At 46.8% G+C, this 16,671-nt stretch overlaps 1 protein-coding gene across 1 annotated transcript in view; it reads right to left on the reverse strand.

Moving 5' to 3' along the window:
• Positions 1–2,815: 2,815 nt before the first annotated feature.
• LOC149331886 (uncharacterized) overlaps positions 2,816–16,671 on the reverse strand; it is a 32,635-nt gene continuing 18,779 nt past the window's right edge. Inside the window, exons 6-10 of the mRNA XM_089557430.1 lie at positions 14,494–14,612; positions 13,473–13,590; positions 12,790–12,957; positions 4,196–4,330; positions 2,816–2,983 (exon numbers count right to left, since the gene is read on the reverse strand). Of these exons, the coding sequence (XP_089413556.1) occupies positions 2,816–2,983; positions 4,196–4,330; positions 12,790–12,957; positions 13,473–13,590; positions 14,494–14,612 (708 nt within the window). The remainder of the gene's footprint in view (positions 2,984–4,195; positions 4,331–12,789; positions 12,958–13,472; positions 13,591–14,493; positions 14,613–16,671) is intronic.

Raw genomic sequence — 16,671 nt, forward strand, 5'->3', positions numbered from 1 at the left:
GACTGGGAGATGAGAACAGCGGGTCTAAAAATTAACATGAAGAAAGCCAAAGTAATGTTCGACACACTAGCAAGGGAACAGCAGTTCGCAGTTGGTAGGGAGATGCTGGAAGTAGTAAGGAAATAGGTCTGCTTAGGGGAGGTAGCGACCGCTAATCTGGATCCTTAAAGAAAAATAACTACAAAAATAAGAATCGGATGGAGCGCATATGCCAGGTTATATCAGATCATATGAATTGCAGTTTACCAATAACCTTCGAGAGAAATATTCAGCTGCTCTATCTTACCGGTACTGACCTATGGGGCAAAAACGTGGAGGCTAAAGAAAGGGATTGAACTTAAGCTTAGGGCAGTGCTGCGAGCTACCGAAAGAAAAATGAACGGTGTAACGTTAAGAGCGCTGAGTGCAGAGGGAAGAGGGCAAAGTGGGTCAAGCATCAAATACTAGCATCAAGCGCGGATTAATGACATCTTAGTCGAAATCAAGAGGAAGAAGTGGGCTTGGGCAGGGCATGTAATGCGAAGGCAATATAACCGCTGGTCCTTAGGGGTAACGAAGTGGATTGCAAGAGAAGGAAAGCGTAGCAGGGGGTGGCAGAAAGTTAAGTGGGCGAGGATACGTACGGAGCAGCTAGCAAAGGATTGGATGCAGCTACCAAAGGAGGATATGGAGAGACTTGAGACAGGCCTCCTACGTGCAGTAGGCGTGGTCAGGCTGATGATGATGATGATGCAAGCACGTCAAGAAATAGTGTTATAGAGAACCATCCGCTTCCTAGCAATTCCCATAACCGTTCTGGACAAAAGCATCTTTCAACAGCAAAGAATTTATGAACGCAACTTTTTTATGTCGCCGCGGTGGCTCAGTGGCTATGGTGCTCGGCTGCTGACCCAAAAGACGCGGGTTCGATCCCGGCCGCGGCGGCTAGAATTTCTTTGGAGGAGAAATTCGAGGCCCGTGTACTGTGCGATGTCAGTGCACGTTAAAGAACCCCAGGTGGTCGAAACTTCCGGAGCCCTCCACTACGGCGTCTCTCATAGCCTTAGTCGCTATGGGACGTTAAAACCCCGTAAACCATAAACCAAACCAAACTTTTTCATACCTTGTAAAATTTCACTATAGCAATCAATTTATTCGCAGATGTGTCAGCAGGCTTGCATTTTTTTGCTAGTATAATTTTTGATACTATCCAAAAATGTTCCCTACTGGCTTTTTATGGCAGAGTTAACTGCTCGATGCGAGCGACAAAAACTTTGCTACGGATCAGAAGAATGGGCCACACCATAATTATTTCTAAAACAGTTGCTTATAACATTGAAATCTTAAAAAAAGTTCTTCCTAGAATGCTGGACATGTGTAGCGCGGACCGTTTTTTCAGCAAAAATCTTGAAATTCAACTGGCAAAGCGGCCCCGAGGGCTCGCTCGGCGTAGGAAGAAAGATGAGGCACGTGCTTACCCATTGCTGAAACTTTTACACACAATTTATTGCGGACATTCGAGATCGAATAAGGCCTAGCTGCGGGGGTGCAGCAAAGTTTCCAAGGGTGCACTTGAGTCTGCTTAGGTGCAGTACTGCGAAAGCATTTCTTTGACTGCTGTCGATGGTAATTATGCCTTCACCGTTTCTAAGTCGTGCTATCGCTTTAACTTCGGTTCTACGCACATCCGAAGGCATGGGTCGCCGTTGCTAAACTAGTTAACTGAATAATTAACGAATTCAGTTTTAAGGGCTTACAAATTCGATTGAATTATGGATGATTGAATTCACTATCTGAACTACTTAAGTATTTCAGTCCTAACATTGGAGAAATTTTTTCTTCAAGCAGCTGTCTCTGGACTCTAGAGTTCGGTGTGGGCTGCTGGGATACGTCACGTGATTCGAAGCCGTGGCCGTGCATTAGACCTCTAAGCTCAATCTGTGCATATTAAACAGATTCGAAGCTGCGGTGACCATGAGGGGAAAAAATATACAACCCGGCATTTCCTTCATCGCATAAATTCGTTAAGAGCTGTGCGAGTCAACAAGCTATAAGCTCTTTTGTTTCCAAACACAACTGTTATTCGAGGGTTGTCTAATGACGGCCGAATACCTGTTATACCTCTGCATTAACTCAGCGTGCCACCGCGGCGGCTCAGTGATTTCGATGGAGGCGATGTAGGCGAAACTCCAGTATAGAGGCCCGTGTACTGTGTGATATTATCATCATCAGCACCAGTAGCCTGACTACGCCCACTGCACGGTAAAGGCCTCACCCATGTCTCTCCAATTAACCCTGTCCTTTGCCAGCTTCGGCCACCGTATCCCCACAAACTTCTTAAATCTTATCCGCCCACCTAACTTTCTGCCGCCCCCTTCTACGTTTGCCTTCTCTTGAATCCACTCTGTTACCCTTAAGGATCATGGGTTATCTTGCTTTCCTGTTACATGCCTTCCCCTAGCCCATTTCTTCCTCTTGGTTTCAACTAAGAGAGCCCTTCAGTAGAGCATCCCTCATATCCTGAGTCGTTTTGGGAGGTTGAATCACAATAAACGAAACCAAACCACTAACTCAACGACTTGGGCGGAAAATAGCAGCTCTGCATGCTTCAGCATATCACGTGTTTAAAATATTTCAGATAATTTCGTAATGCCGGCGACTCACGAACTTGCCCGAATAGATGAAATCTGTCCATGCACTTTTTTTCAGCCCTTTTTACTTCTTGCTCATGCCGCTCCTGGCTATTAAAAGACAGCTCGCATCAGGTGTATCTGGCAAAGCACGCGCTGAAGGTCCATCCGTAGTCGCACGTGCCCAGATGGCCGAAGCTTCTTTCTCATGGGTTCCGACGTGCCCATTCTTCGTGGAAGAACTGTCTGAACTCTTGCAGCCGTTGGAACGGACCCTGAGGAAGGCAGTGCATTGAGGTGTCCGAAAGGTGCACGTTGAACAAAAACCAGGTGAAGTTGGTACGGATCCCTCGGGACTGCATGACGAGCTTCGCCTGCACGAAGTGGTGATTGGAGTAAGTAAAGGTACAGTCTAGCTCAGTTTAAACGATAACTAATACGTCGACAATGTCCTCTAAGACGAGTCCTAGCAGACAGCAAACGAAGCGGAGAGTATGTGCGCGATAATCTCCTTATATCGGAGCACATCCTTATCTGCGTATCCTTAGCATTATCTCTGAGTGCTGCCATAAAATACGAAGAGACAGAATGAACTCAATACTATGGGATGGTGACAGACACTTGAGGAAAAATATTTCTCTTACGTATCGAGAATTCGATGCCACTAAACTCCTTTTGTACATCATACAATGTGCTTGTAAACGAATTTTTCCACCATATTTATTTTCGCGCCCTTTTTTCTCATCTTTCCGATCTCCCTTAGTTTCCTTTTTTCAATAAAATAAGCCACTGAAGAAAACCGCCGGTCGCCGTTTTCATTTTCCTCGATGGGGCTTCTACTGCTACCGAAAATAACATCCAAAAAGAACAGAAGAATAAGTCAAAAGCTTTCTAGTTTTCAGCCACTGTTAGAACTGGATTTTCTCGCTTTATTGTACACAGCTAATACAAATGATAGGTTCACAGAAATATTTACTCCAGTAGTAGGCCTCCTGCGTTTGATTTTCTCGTGTTTTGCAGAATTCTCTGGCCGCCGTACGTAATAACAGCGGTCATTGGCCGCATAATATAACAATTTTTTTGTTGCGCTCAACGAAATGATTTCATGCGCACAAATAACGCAGGAGACAGGCGGGAGTGCTTAGCAAATTAGGTTCATCAAAATGAGCGGTAGGTGACAATGAGTGAGAATTGTTACGAAATGATGTCGAGAAAATAAGTCACTAGCCAAAGACTGGCCGAAGCCAGGTTCGATGGATATTTGGAAAGTTAAAAAATTCCATTGCTGCGTAGTGGCACCCATCATCATGGGAAAATTCTCGTAAGCGGTGATTCAACTTTTTTGTGGCTACTGACCGTTCAGAGCTTTTAAATTCTACGAAATCAAAATGAAGTCAGTTGTAGAGCTTTTAAATTCTACGAAATCAATATGAAGTCAGTTGTAACGTTAGTGAGTCCCACGAATACAGAAACAGAGCACAATTCAACCGATTGCTTCTGGCCACAGAGGTAAGACAAAAGTCACGTGCGCTAATATTTCTAGCAGGTAATTGGTAGGGGTTCCGTGGAAACAAGATTTGCCTCACCTTCTCCTTCATGAACCTCGGCGTATCATAGGAGTAGAGGATGTATTTTGAGATCATTTTAGACTCCGAGTCCGCGTCGTTTCGACCAACCGCAATCCTCTCGCTGTTCAGCAGTTCTTCCGTTCCGTCGCACGCCTAAATGAGGGTTGAGATACATTCATTACAACCAACTAATCGTTTCTAGTTTTAGCAGTGCTTGCTTTTTGCGCATTTGAAATAAATATTGCAGCAAAATCCTAGTTTTCCTCGTGGATAAAGAACGGCGAGGAAAAGCATTACACCGTATGTCTGCTGAAAGTGAGTGCGCCACAGCCCGCGTACGGCAGGTACCAATGACGTCATTTTTTCCGCCGAGTTGACATAAGATGACCTTGATTCAGCGGAAGTTTGAGGTGACCAGGTTCCAAAGAAGATGACCGTGATCTAACGGAAGATTTAGGTGATCAGGTTCGAAAGGAATGACTGTGGTTGAACGGGCTTTATAGACGATAAACGTTTCGCAAAGTTCGAGGAGAAACAAAATATAATAACTGACTCACAGTATGGCTTTCGTAAGCACCGTTGTACAGAGCACGCATTACTAGGTGAAAAAGAGCACATATTAAAACACCTTGATCAAAATAAAATAGTCATCGGCATTTTCATAGACTTTACAAAAGCGTTTGATTTGTTGAATCATGCATTACTAATCCGCAAACTTGACCGCTACGGTTTCCGAGGTCACGCAGGATCTCTTGTACACTCTTACTTGAGTAATCGCAGACAAGCTGTCAGTAATAATGGGTATATATCAGAAATAGAATCACTTCACCGCGGTGTTCCCCAGGGAAGCATACTGGGTCCTTTTCTTTTTAATATTTTTATCAATGATATTGTGCAAATCGCCCCTGCAAAATACATAATACATGCTGACGATACCAGTATATTTTTTTTCAGGAACTCAAGTAGATACTTTAATAGATACAGTGAATTCTACCCTCTCAAATTTATATGAATGGACAAAAAAAATGGTTTGCAGGTAAATGTCGCGAAAACAAAAGCAGTTATTTTTAGAGCAAAAAATAAGAAAGTTACACTTGTAAAAGACATTTGCTTCAATAATGCTCAAGTAGACATAGTACCTACATTTAAAACACTGGGCGTTGTATTTAATAAAAAAATGACTTGGGATGACCATGCCTATTTTATTTCCAGCAAACTGTCGCAAATTATTGTTTTAATTTGCAGATATCGCCAACTGCTGCCAACAAGAGCATTGCTGGCCATATATCATTCACTCTTTAGTTCTCGCCTCAATTACAGTAATTTAGTGTGGGGAAAAACTTCGCAAGAAAACATCAATAAGCTACTCGTATTACAGAAAAATTTTATCAGAATAATTGAAAATGTTCCTAGAACATTCCATACACAAGAACTTTTTTATAAATACAAAATACTCCCGGTAACTAAATTGTACACCTTTCGCCTCAGCCACGCACTGAAGCGCGACATTATTAATCACACGTCCTTCCTTCATGAACTCTCCAACATTGTAGTAAGCTATAAAGCACACAACACAAGAAACGTCGATCAGTGGCACATTAAAACACACAGAACAACATATGGCTGTCAAACACTTGAAAACATATTACCGCGTCTACTAAATGCTCTTTGTGTCAATGACATTGACCTAAAAACCACCTCACACAGAAAGCTTTTAGAATATCTTTTATTTACAGATACTGCATTGAATCTGTGAACCGAATTTACTGTATTGCACTCTTCATTGCTTTGTTTGTCATTTTGTTTTTCTTGTGGGAAGTACCTGTCGCGACTTTGTTGCAATATTGTATTTAGTTTCAAAGTGTGCCACGGTTTTGTTGCCAAAGTTCGCAGCTGGGTGTCTATGGCCAAGTCAAGCGGTCCAAGAGGACCGCTTGACTTGGCCATAGACACCCAGCTAGTGACCGCGGGGCACTAATTGGAAAGCAGAAGAAAAAAATTGTTGTGGAGTAAAGTTTCACAGGTTCTTTTTCTTCTTCTTTGCACCAGAGGTGCCCCGCAAGAGACGGTTGGTAACTCGAAGACTGAAGCTTATTTCTTCGCACCAGGGGTGCCCCGTCAGAGACGGTCTCTCGATGAATAGAGACGCAGGGATAAAGGGAAAACTTATGGACAGTTTATGTACAGCAATTTACAATAGATACAAGTTAAAGGCACTCGAGACAAATTAAACGGCACAAAGATACACAACAACAAAAAGCCGGAACTGGCTAATACTAGGGGAGGCCCCTACTCGGCGTAGCCGAAGATGCATAGCATCTCACCTTAGCCCAGAACCCCCGCTTCCGGCTCCGGGGCCCGGTTTTAAAGCCTTAAAGGCCCGGCCCACATTTGGTCGCTTCCAATCATGTTGCACTGCTCACATGATTGGTTTACCGAGAGCATGGCCAGCTCTCCAGGTTCCGTAGGGCAAAACGCCCTTTCCACAAACAAAAACGCACGGTCGTGCCAGCACGTGCGGAGTCGGAACATTCTCTCCGCCACAAAATAAAATAAAAACAAACACAAATATACATTCGTGCCAGCACGTGCGCGAATCGGTACCGCGGGACGGTGGACAACCGTAGTTCCCGGCGCGTTCGCGAGCGGTCGCGTTCCAAGAAAGGAGACGCTCCGCTTTGAGCGCCCCTAGCCGCGTTCCAATGACCCCACGTACACTGCCGATCCCTTACATGTGGGTTAGCTCTGGTTAAACCTGGTTGGTTGCGACAGCAAAGTAGCGGCGCATAGCTAGCGTGCCGGGGCCGCCGCCGCTGCCGCCCGCTCTCCATCGACACCTCTCCTCCTCCGTTTTTCAAGACGTTCGGCCGGTTGTTCTGTTTCCTCGGCACGCCTTGGTCTCCTATAGCTTCATTCCGTATAGCACGGCTGGACTCACATTCTGAACTTGAAGTGGCTTCCTTAGCTGCTTCGGATTCTCGGCGTTTTCCTAAACGTTCTTCTCGTTGTTCCTCTGTTTCCTGGGCACGTTTTTTTTCGCTCGGCTTCATTCCGTTTAGCTTGCTTAATCACGGCTTCTGGACTCGATACAGCTCGTTGAGCTGCTTCGGCTTCTCGTCGTTTCCGCAGTCGTTCTTCTCGTTGTAATTCCGTTTCTTGGGCACGTTGTAACCTCTTTCTTGCATTTTCCCTAGTGTGCTTGGCTGTCGCCTTAGAGTTAAAGTGTTCAGAAGCAGCAGAGCAACTAGATTCAGATATAGACTCTTCGCCGGTGACTTCCATGACGAGATTCCTCCAGGAGCGCGGCACGACTGGCTCCTCCTGGCTGCGGTGGAGAGAGCAAGCTGACCTCACGCGTCGCCATAGCAACGGAGAGGCCGACGTCGCACCATCTGTTAGACTTTCTGACAGGCAGAGCTGCCTGCATGAAGTTCCAAGACATCGAGTCTCGCACACTGAAGTTAGGGAGCAGGGGCACGACGCAGGGCTCGGTTCTCTCTCCGTTCATCTTCAATGTGGCATTGTCGGCCCTCCCCGAAGCTCTGCAGAGCATAATGGGGCTATATTTCAGTATGTATGCGGATGACATCACCCTCTGGACTAACCAGGGGAGCGATGCGAGTATCGAGGAGCGCCTCCAGGCTGCGGCGGACACTGTCGTCGACTATGCTGCCAGTAGGGGTCTCTCATGCTCTCCGCAAAAATCAGAATTATTCGTCTATAACCCGAAGTCACTCCGACGCAAGCACAACTGGAAATTTGATATTAAAGTATAGGGGAAGCCAGTTCCAAAGGTAGATCAAATAAGAATCATAAGGCTATTTATTCAGGATAATGGATATAATGATGGGGCAATCAAAAGGCTCGAGGGATTTGCCACGCAAGCACTTGGCATATTTCGAAGGGTCGCGCTGAATGGACGAGGCCTGAAGGAAAGAAGCTTGCTTAAACTAACTCAGGAATACGTAATAAGCCGCCTGAGTTATGCCACACCTTTCTTAAACATTAGGGCTGATGAGAACAAGAAACTAGACTCGCTCATTCGACGGTGCATAAAGAGGGCCCTGGGCTTACCGATTAGCACCCCCACAGAAAAGCTGCTCTCTATGGGAGTGCACAATACCTAGGACGAAATAGCGGAGGCTGTCAGAATTTCACAGCTCGAAAGATTAAGCCGAACAAACACAGGCAGAGCCATCCTTGAAATGGTAGGCCTGCAAACAGATAGGGGACTACGAGTCAAATCGAGCATTCCGCAGGACTGCCGAGAAAATCTAATCATTCCCCCACTCACTCGTAACATGCATCCCATATCCAACACTGAAAGGAGGGAGAAGAGAGCAGAAGCACTAATTAGACGCTTCGATCCGATGGACAGCAAGTCCGTTGCGCACGTGGACGCAGCAAGTGGCAAGTCGGGTGCGGCGGTCGCCTCAGTGGTCGACGGCCGAGGTGCCCCCGTATCGGCAGCCACCATTTGAAGCCGCAACGCGGAAACAGCTGAAGTGTGATAGCGCTCGCTTGCGTTCGAACGGAAGCCAATTATATAATGAGCGATAGCAAAACGACCATCTATAATTTTGGAAAGGGTAGGACCTCGCCGGAAGCGGCAATGATTCTGGCCAGTAGACAGCTAAACAGAAAAGTTAGCCTAATTTGGACTCCCGCACACGCGTTCATTCTTGTAAACGATGCGGCCCACGAGTTAGCCCGAGCTCTCTACTTCCGGGTAGCTGAGGAGCCGCCCGGCTGCCGGAACATGGACGAGCGCCTGCAAAATTATACGGAAATTGTTGAAAATTACAGGTTACAGAGGAGACTGGTGCCACCACCGGATAAAATTCTAAACAATAGGGACGCAATCGCATGGCGACGCCTCCAAGTTGGAAACTTCATAAACTCGGTCTGGGCATATCATGTTCATAGAGATAACAAGGAAAACGATAAGTGCAAGCACTGTGGGGCGAGAGGGACCCTCGTCCGCAGAACTCCTATCCAGACTACTACTATCATTCCAGTGTCACTACACTCAAATCACGGGCTAATCTTACTAATCTTGATAAGCGACGCTGCATCTTCAGGCTGTGCCTTTTTCACAAGTTCTACCACACGCCACTCAATGTTTCAGCAATCTTACCAGTTCATCGACAATCAAGTCGCACCAGCCTTCCTAAAGCCGTCTATCCGCCCCCAGCACAAACCACAGCCCATCTTCGTTCGTTTTTTGTTCAGACAGCTCAGGTCTGGAACAAACTGCCTGTCGACGCTGTGCGCCACTCCGACCCACATTCCTTCAAGACTGCCATTGAACCACTTTTCACTTGAACATTATGCCCATCCCTCATGTAATACCCCTCACCAAGGGGCATTTGAGGTACTAATAATAAGAATAAATAATAAATAATCTGGTAATGCGCTAGCTCCCCAGGGGCTAACGAAAACATAAATTGCAGAGAAACCTCGGAAGCCCTGCTGCGGAGCGAGGCCCCTGCTTCGCAGCAACAAGCCATCCGCCTGGCGGAAGAAGCCGCGGGGAATCAAGACCTCTTTCGCCTGCTTCTAACCGCGAAGGTCCCAGCCCTCGTCACCAAGGCCTGCGTTCCGGGGACGGGGAGTAGGGGGCGTCCTTATCTCGCAGAAAATAAAGTTGATATCATCATCATCATTAGGCGCGCCGGCAGCTGCTCGAGAAGCGGTGGGGGGGGGGGGGGGGGGGGGTGGAGGGGGGCGGGGTCCACGCACCACGCGACGAGCGGTTAGACCTGGTGTAGTATTGCTTTCACAAAAAAAAATGCCGAGAATTATGTTACTGCCTAACCCGAAATTTGAGCGTAGCTTATGAGCAGTTTCAGGTTTTCGATACATTGAGGCAAAGTATTCGAGCGAGACATGTCTGTACAATTGGAGACTTGTTATTTTTCCCACATATTCCTTCTTCTAGACTCCACTAACAGCCCTTGGCTGTCAAGAAGGAAGCGTTGTGGTCGGAATAATAGACGGATATATGCTGGGGTTGCGTCACCTATACCTGGTTCTCAAAGACGAGATCTATGCTAGCATTTTGCGAGGTTGACACAGGCGTCGGAGACGTTACGAGCCATAGGAACGGGATGTTTTCCCGCATATGTTGTCATTGTGATTGAAAGAAAGATGGAAAGGGAAAAGATATTGCACGGGCCTGCCTACTGGCTCGAGCTGAGCCACAACCGCTGCAACGTCCAGATAGAGGAGGCTTGAAATATGAGAGGAACGAATGAAAGAAGAGACGCATGTCGCAGCAACCGCGTCCGCCGAAGCGACGGCGCCGGCTGCAACAGATACCCCAGTACAAATGAAATTGCTATTCTTAAGCGGTTAAGAAATTTCTGTTTGTCTTTATATCCACAGTAAAGTCCCCACTCACCCTTTCACCCTGGCAGGTGGCAATTATTAGTTCATCGCGGGAGTTCGCTCACCGTTGTTGGCGCTAACGCACGCAACCCACATCTATCTCTCATCACGCCACGTATACCTATAAGTATGATTCAGGTGTCCACTCATCCGGGGAGACAGTTATGCGCACTTCCTTGTCTTAAAATGATCGAAGCACAAAACATTGTCAAAGCCAACGCCAATGAAGACAATGAGCACAGACGGCTTATATTCAGCGCCGCGTTTCTGGCACAACGTTGTCAATGCCTGCAGCCCAGATCGCTCTCTCATCACCGCACGTACCTATAAGCGCGATTCATGCGTCCACTGACCCAGGGAGCCACTTATGCGCATTTATTTTCCTTAAAACGAACCGAGTGTAAAACGCTGTCAACACCAATAACACAATGAACGCCGAGTGCCGCGTTTCTGCCTTGACGTTGTCAATGCCAACGCATGCAGGACACACCTGTCACTACCGCCATGTGGCAACGTTACTAGAACTGTTCTAGTAACGTTGGCTTAAGGCGTGACTAAGGTGTCCACTGTCCGAGGGGGCCAGTTATGTGCCTTTCCTCTCCTTTGCTTTACCTGAAGTTCAAATAAAGGTGCAAACCGCAAGCACCACGAAGACAGCCCGAGGTCGCGTAGTGAAGCTTTTGCCTTAAAGATAATTTTAGATTTGTCGAACGGGCAAGGTGCCACGCCGAACGGGCGATGGCGTTCCATGGAGTCTCTGGCAGCGCTGCAGCACGCTGTCGTGTTCCAATTTTCAAGGTGAAGCTTAAGCGTCCTCCTAAATTTTAATCTCCGATTGCTCAACAGCAGACATACTAGTAAGTTCTGGCGGCTGTTGGCTTACGTCATTGATATGCCCACTGTAACTAGTCGTGACATGCAAGAATTTGAACTTAGAGCGCAGCTGTTGAAGCTAAGTATAAGCCGCAGAAAGCCTGTGCGGCCGTTGAAGCAAGACACAACTCTAGAGAGCCGCCGCGGTGGCTCAGTGGTTATGGTGCTCGGCTGCGGGTTCGATCCGCGGGTTCGAAGACGCGGGTTCGATCCCGTCCGCGGCGGTTGAATTTCTTTGGAGGACAAATTCTAGAGACCCCGTGTGCTGTGCGATGTCAGTGGACGCAAAAGAACCCCAGGTGGTCGAAATTTCCGGAGCCCTCCACTACGGCGTCTTTCGTATCCTTAGTCGCTTTGGGACGTTAAACCCCATAACCAAACCAACCTAACAACTCTAGAGAGGTCTTCTTCGCCGCAACTTGCGTTTTTTTAAAACTCGCCCAAGCATTCTTCGGTTATTCGCTTACTATGAACAGCAGCCTGTAGAGGCGGGCTTGTTGGATCGCCGTTACAGTTTCGAGCTGGAAGCTTAAATATGTGAACAGGGAACATTTGTAGACAGCGAGATAGAAAAAATGGCTGAGGCTTAGCTAAGTTTAAGCCTAGTCAGATGCGAAGCATATTGATGGCTAGGCTTGGTAATACATGGCTGTCCTTGGTTGACGTTCATCCCGCTCTTCATCTGTCTCTGTGGCACGCGGAAGCTTTCGCTTCTCGTTCAAATGAGCCCTGCTTCTAGGCGCCATCCCAACACCTGGCCGCCTCGTAAGTGCCCGGAGAGCTGTTGTTGTTGTGACTGAGAGAAGGATGAAAAGGAAATTGCACGGGCCTGCTACTGGCTCGAGCCAAGCCACCACTGCTGCCACGTGCAGATAGAGGAGAGTTAAAAGATCAGAGGAAGGACAGAGAGGAAAGGAAAGACGCGCGTCGCAGCAACAACTGCGTCCTCCGGAGGGGATGGTGCTCAAAAATGGCCCGGACAGCGAGGCAAGCTCAGCTTTATACCGCTGCTGTAGCGTCACGTGGTCAGCTGCAGCGCCTCTGATGTGGAGCCTCCACCGCCGCGGCCGACCGCGCGAGCCGGCAGCCCATCTCTCTTCTGCTCTGACGTCATGTTGTCACGCGGTCAGCCGCCGCGCCTCTGATGTGGAGCCTCCACCGCCGCGGCCGACTGCGCGAGCCGGAAGCCCATCTCTCCTCTGCTGTGACGTCATGTTGTCACGTGGTGTCACGTGGTCACGCTCAAGGTCAATGGTAGCTCCACCGCCGCGCTCGACGGGCTGTAGTGTAGCTCTAGTAATATGCTTCGCATAAAAGACCGCCAGACGTAATCGACAGAAGTAACTTGCCTGCGTGTAGTCCGAAACAACTTTTGACGTGCATTGCTGGTACATGCCACTGGAGGCAGCCTCGTAGCGCTGAGGCATGCGGTATACCAACACACCCATTTGGAAGGAAAAGGCCACAGTCAGCCCTTCTACCCCGAAGCTCTCACTCGCCAGGGGCAGTGCTTGTTCCTGCAAATAATCAATACACGTTTTTGCACGCAACGCTAGGGGTTTTATGTCGGTTAGTAGCGGTTCCGCGGTATTCTCCAGTGACTATCTTCGTTATCTCAAGTTCAGGAAATTATAGTATGTGATAGTATAACAAGAACAGTATAGCGAAGAAGCGTCAAAATTTCAGCCGCAGGCACTGCAAACTGGTCAGCAGCGGACGTTGCATACGCACATAACTTACTGCAAACAACACGTGCAGTGTTCAATTTAATGTGCTGATTAAACTTCGTTACTAAATAAGGGAGACGCTAGCCAATTTTTGTTTCTGAAATTACAAACGCTTTCCACGGAGTTGGGGGTTTCCGGATACATTTCCTTTCTTTTTCGACCAAATCATCCTTAGGAATGTTTCACAGTGTTCGCTGAAACATAGAATTTAGGCATATGGACGCAGGCTTGCGTATGCTGCGCTCAATGTCCCGCTGAACCAAGATGCGGTCCTCACAGTTTCGGACTTTGCTCGCTGTGCTCACCATGGAAAGCAATAGTTTGGAATTGGTCTTCCACGCGTTCGGCGGCAAAGCGGTGCAGTAGTTGGGCTTGGACATCTGCAGAATACTGGTGATTATCACCAGGATGTCTACATCGGGCCTGCGCAAGAATGAACAGAAGCACATCAGGAGAATATCGGAAAAAAACTTGTTTGGACGCAGCCCCGCTTGAACGCTCGCATAAAATGCAAATTGTGCTCTCACATAAGAAAAGCGGTCAATCCTCAGTGAAGCATAGTGTCAGGAAACCCTCTGCTGTATCAGTAACAAAGGCAGCATAACTAAATCTAATGATTTCTGTCCAGGGCAATCCTTATAATTCTGGTAGCTCTGTAAAGTGATGTCTTCGGCGAGGGGTTGGTATTTAGGCCTAATACATTGCTCCCAGTAGCCTAGTTTCTAATGCTAAACAAAAGATGGAACCATCAACTGGAAAGCCAAACATTAGCCTAAGGCTTCCCGGCGCTCCTGCCGCTCACGCTTACTGTCATTACTATGCAGAGGGATTTGTTTACATTAACGTGCGCTGCAAATGAACAAAATGACTTGCAAAAAGACTTTGTTCAAACTTCATACCTGTAAATCTCCTGCTTTGGTAGTGAAAGCTTAGCCTCTTTTCTTTCAGGGCATACGCTGACAGAATCCTTTGCGAAAATCCAGACATGCAACAGGTTAGCAGTAGCGGCTTAAATTAGTGATGTTTTTGTAGCCAATGGGAAACGGTAAGCTCGTACTATGCGGACATTTCGAGACAGGAAGCTACATCAGAATCTCTGATGGAGAATAACTCACATTTCATCGCACGCTTTAACGCCCCAGTTTTCATAGCGCTGCCACACACACACACACACACACACACACACACACACACACACACACACACACACACACACACACACACACACACACACACACACACACACACACACACACACACACACACACACACACGCACACGCACACACGCGCGCGCGCACAAACAATTCTGTTGAGCTATACTCACGTGGCTGCGTTCTCGGCAACGTAGGAGATGGAATTCGAGCCGTCATCGTACTCCCAAAAGCCAATTCCAATAATAATTTTTCCTTCCGTTCTGTCGTTGCCAAGGATATTTCGAAGTGACTAGAAATACAATTAGTTTTCTGTAAGCACAGGATTCTTCTAAGTTTGTGCAAAATAAAGCAAGCAGCAGAAACAACTTGACAATTCTAAATACGGGGAAACATGTACTACATTTTCGGATAAATTTTGAAAATTGGAAAAATATTAAGGTACCTTTATGGAAATATTGAAGGAAATGGTCTATTCTTCTTACATGCAGCAAAATCTTTCTTTTGAATTGTGTGAATCGATTCGCACCCATTAGTTGAGACTCACATAGAAAATTAATGGGGAATGCTTTTCTCGTTGCCAAAAACGTCAATAGAAAAAAAAATTGCAGACTGCCATAGGCTGGTCTGCTGATATATTGATTCTTATAGTTAAATGTTACACTCTATAGAAAATTTGCGTTCATAAATGTTTTCTGATTAACAAAGTTTTGGTCGAGAATTGTTCGGTGCGCAGTACTGAATCGGCTACAGAACGTTGTTCTCGAAATCTTTTTTTCTTCTAGTGACACAGAGAAAGTAGTCGGAATGACCTCGTTTGAGCAAAGCAGTTCAATTAATTTTTTAAACCCAATTTGTCCTTCGTTGCCAATTATTCGAAACTGCGTTCTCCCTCGGTACCATTCTACTAATTAGTAAATAGTGATTATGTCCTTCCTTGAGAAATATTGGTGGGTAAATGCTATGCTCGAATACAATTCTGCAAAACTCAAACACCATCAAGGAGATTCAAGGCGAAAACAAGCTCATCAATGTTTATGGCGGGTATGAAGGTATTTTCTCTAGACAATCTACTTGTCTTTGCGAGCAATTTCATCACGAACGCCATTCATTCGAAAAAAGCTCCCTGCGCATGGCACGATGTATGTTGTCGTGGCGTCCCGACATACCGGCTAACCTTTTCGTTTTGAAGGCGAAAACTACGATTAGGTATAAGGCAGTAGATGCTATTAGGCAGTAGATGCAATGGCGGTATTCCTTTGACATTTACGCTATTTTCTTTCAGAATCAGAATCAGCTTATAGGAGACAAAAAGGAAAATATAAGACGGACAAATTTATGCCGGAGGTCGTGTACTCAATGACTGTACTGGGCTCTCTTATATCATCAAATAAAACAGCAATTAAATAAACACAGCAACTTGAATTAAAACTCAACACTTGTGCAGTTCTCGATATCGTCAGTGGTACAGTTACAGTTAATAAAGAAAAGGTGGTTGCAAACAAACATAGGCTTATACAAGTAGTAAATAGCTGAAGAGTTATACAATACAAAACAAGAAATAAGAGGATAAAAAAACATCATCGACAAAGTTGCGCTTGCAACACATAATGCACGGTTCACAAGTATGCTATTCGCTCCTGTGCAGTTTATTTCTTCATCGTATTAGTTGGTAAACCAGCTTAATAATTATTATGACCATTTTTATATTTAAATATGAATTTGGGTTTTTAAATCCGTCATTAACTATTTGAAGTGTAGTATTCTCAACCCCTTCTTAGTATTCTCTAGAACAAATATTCGAACAAGTACTTGGCCAAAGTTACAAGCACTTAAATAGTGGCAAGAATCCTTCATTTTGGTGTCAGATGTGGGATATACAGATATCCCTCGCTGCCCCGCGCTGAGTCACGCGACGAAGCGCCCGCCGCAGGGAATGGGGAGTGGAGGGCACCCGGCAACTCTCCTCACTCCCAGCTCGGCGTGACGTCACGCCTACGCCCTGGCGCCTTAGGGACGGGGTGAACGACTCTGGATTGCAACCGGGTGCTCAAGGGGGTGCAATGTCGTAGGGGTTTAAGGAGAGCTCGCACGGGAACAAAGGCTCTCGAGTCTCTCCTCTCGCCGCGGTGACTGCCCGACTGCCCCGCCGACCCCGTCTCCTGCCCGCTCCTGCCCGGACTATACTACGCCGGTCGACGACGACCTGGTAAGCTGCTGAACCATCTATTATCGGATAGAACATTCTTCCGCAGTGCGCTTTGCCTTGCGCTAGGTAAATAAACGGTTTCCTAGCGTACTCTGTTCGTTGCCTACTTCGTCCGAACCCGCCGTGGCTGTGACTTTGCGCC

Source organism: Amblyomma mixtum, chromosome 8 (assembly GCF_055824585.1).
Source record: "Amblyomma mixtum isolate Tamu chromosome 8, ASM5582458v1, whole genome shotgun sequence".
Lineage (NCBI taxonomy): Eukaryota > Metazoa > Arthropoda > Arachnida > Ixodida > Ixodidae > Amblyomma > Amblyomma mixtum.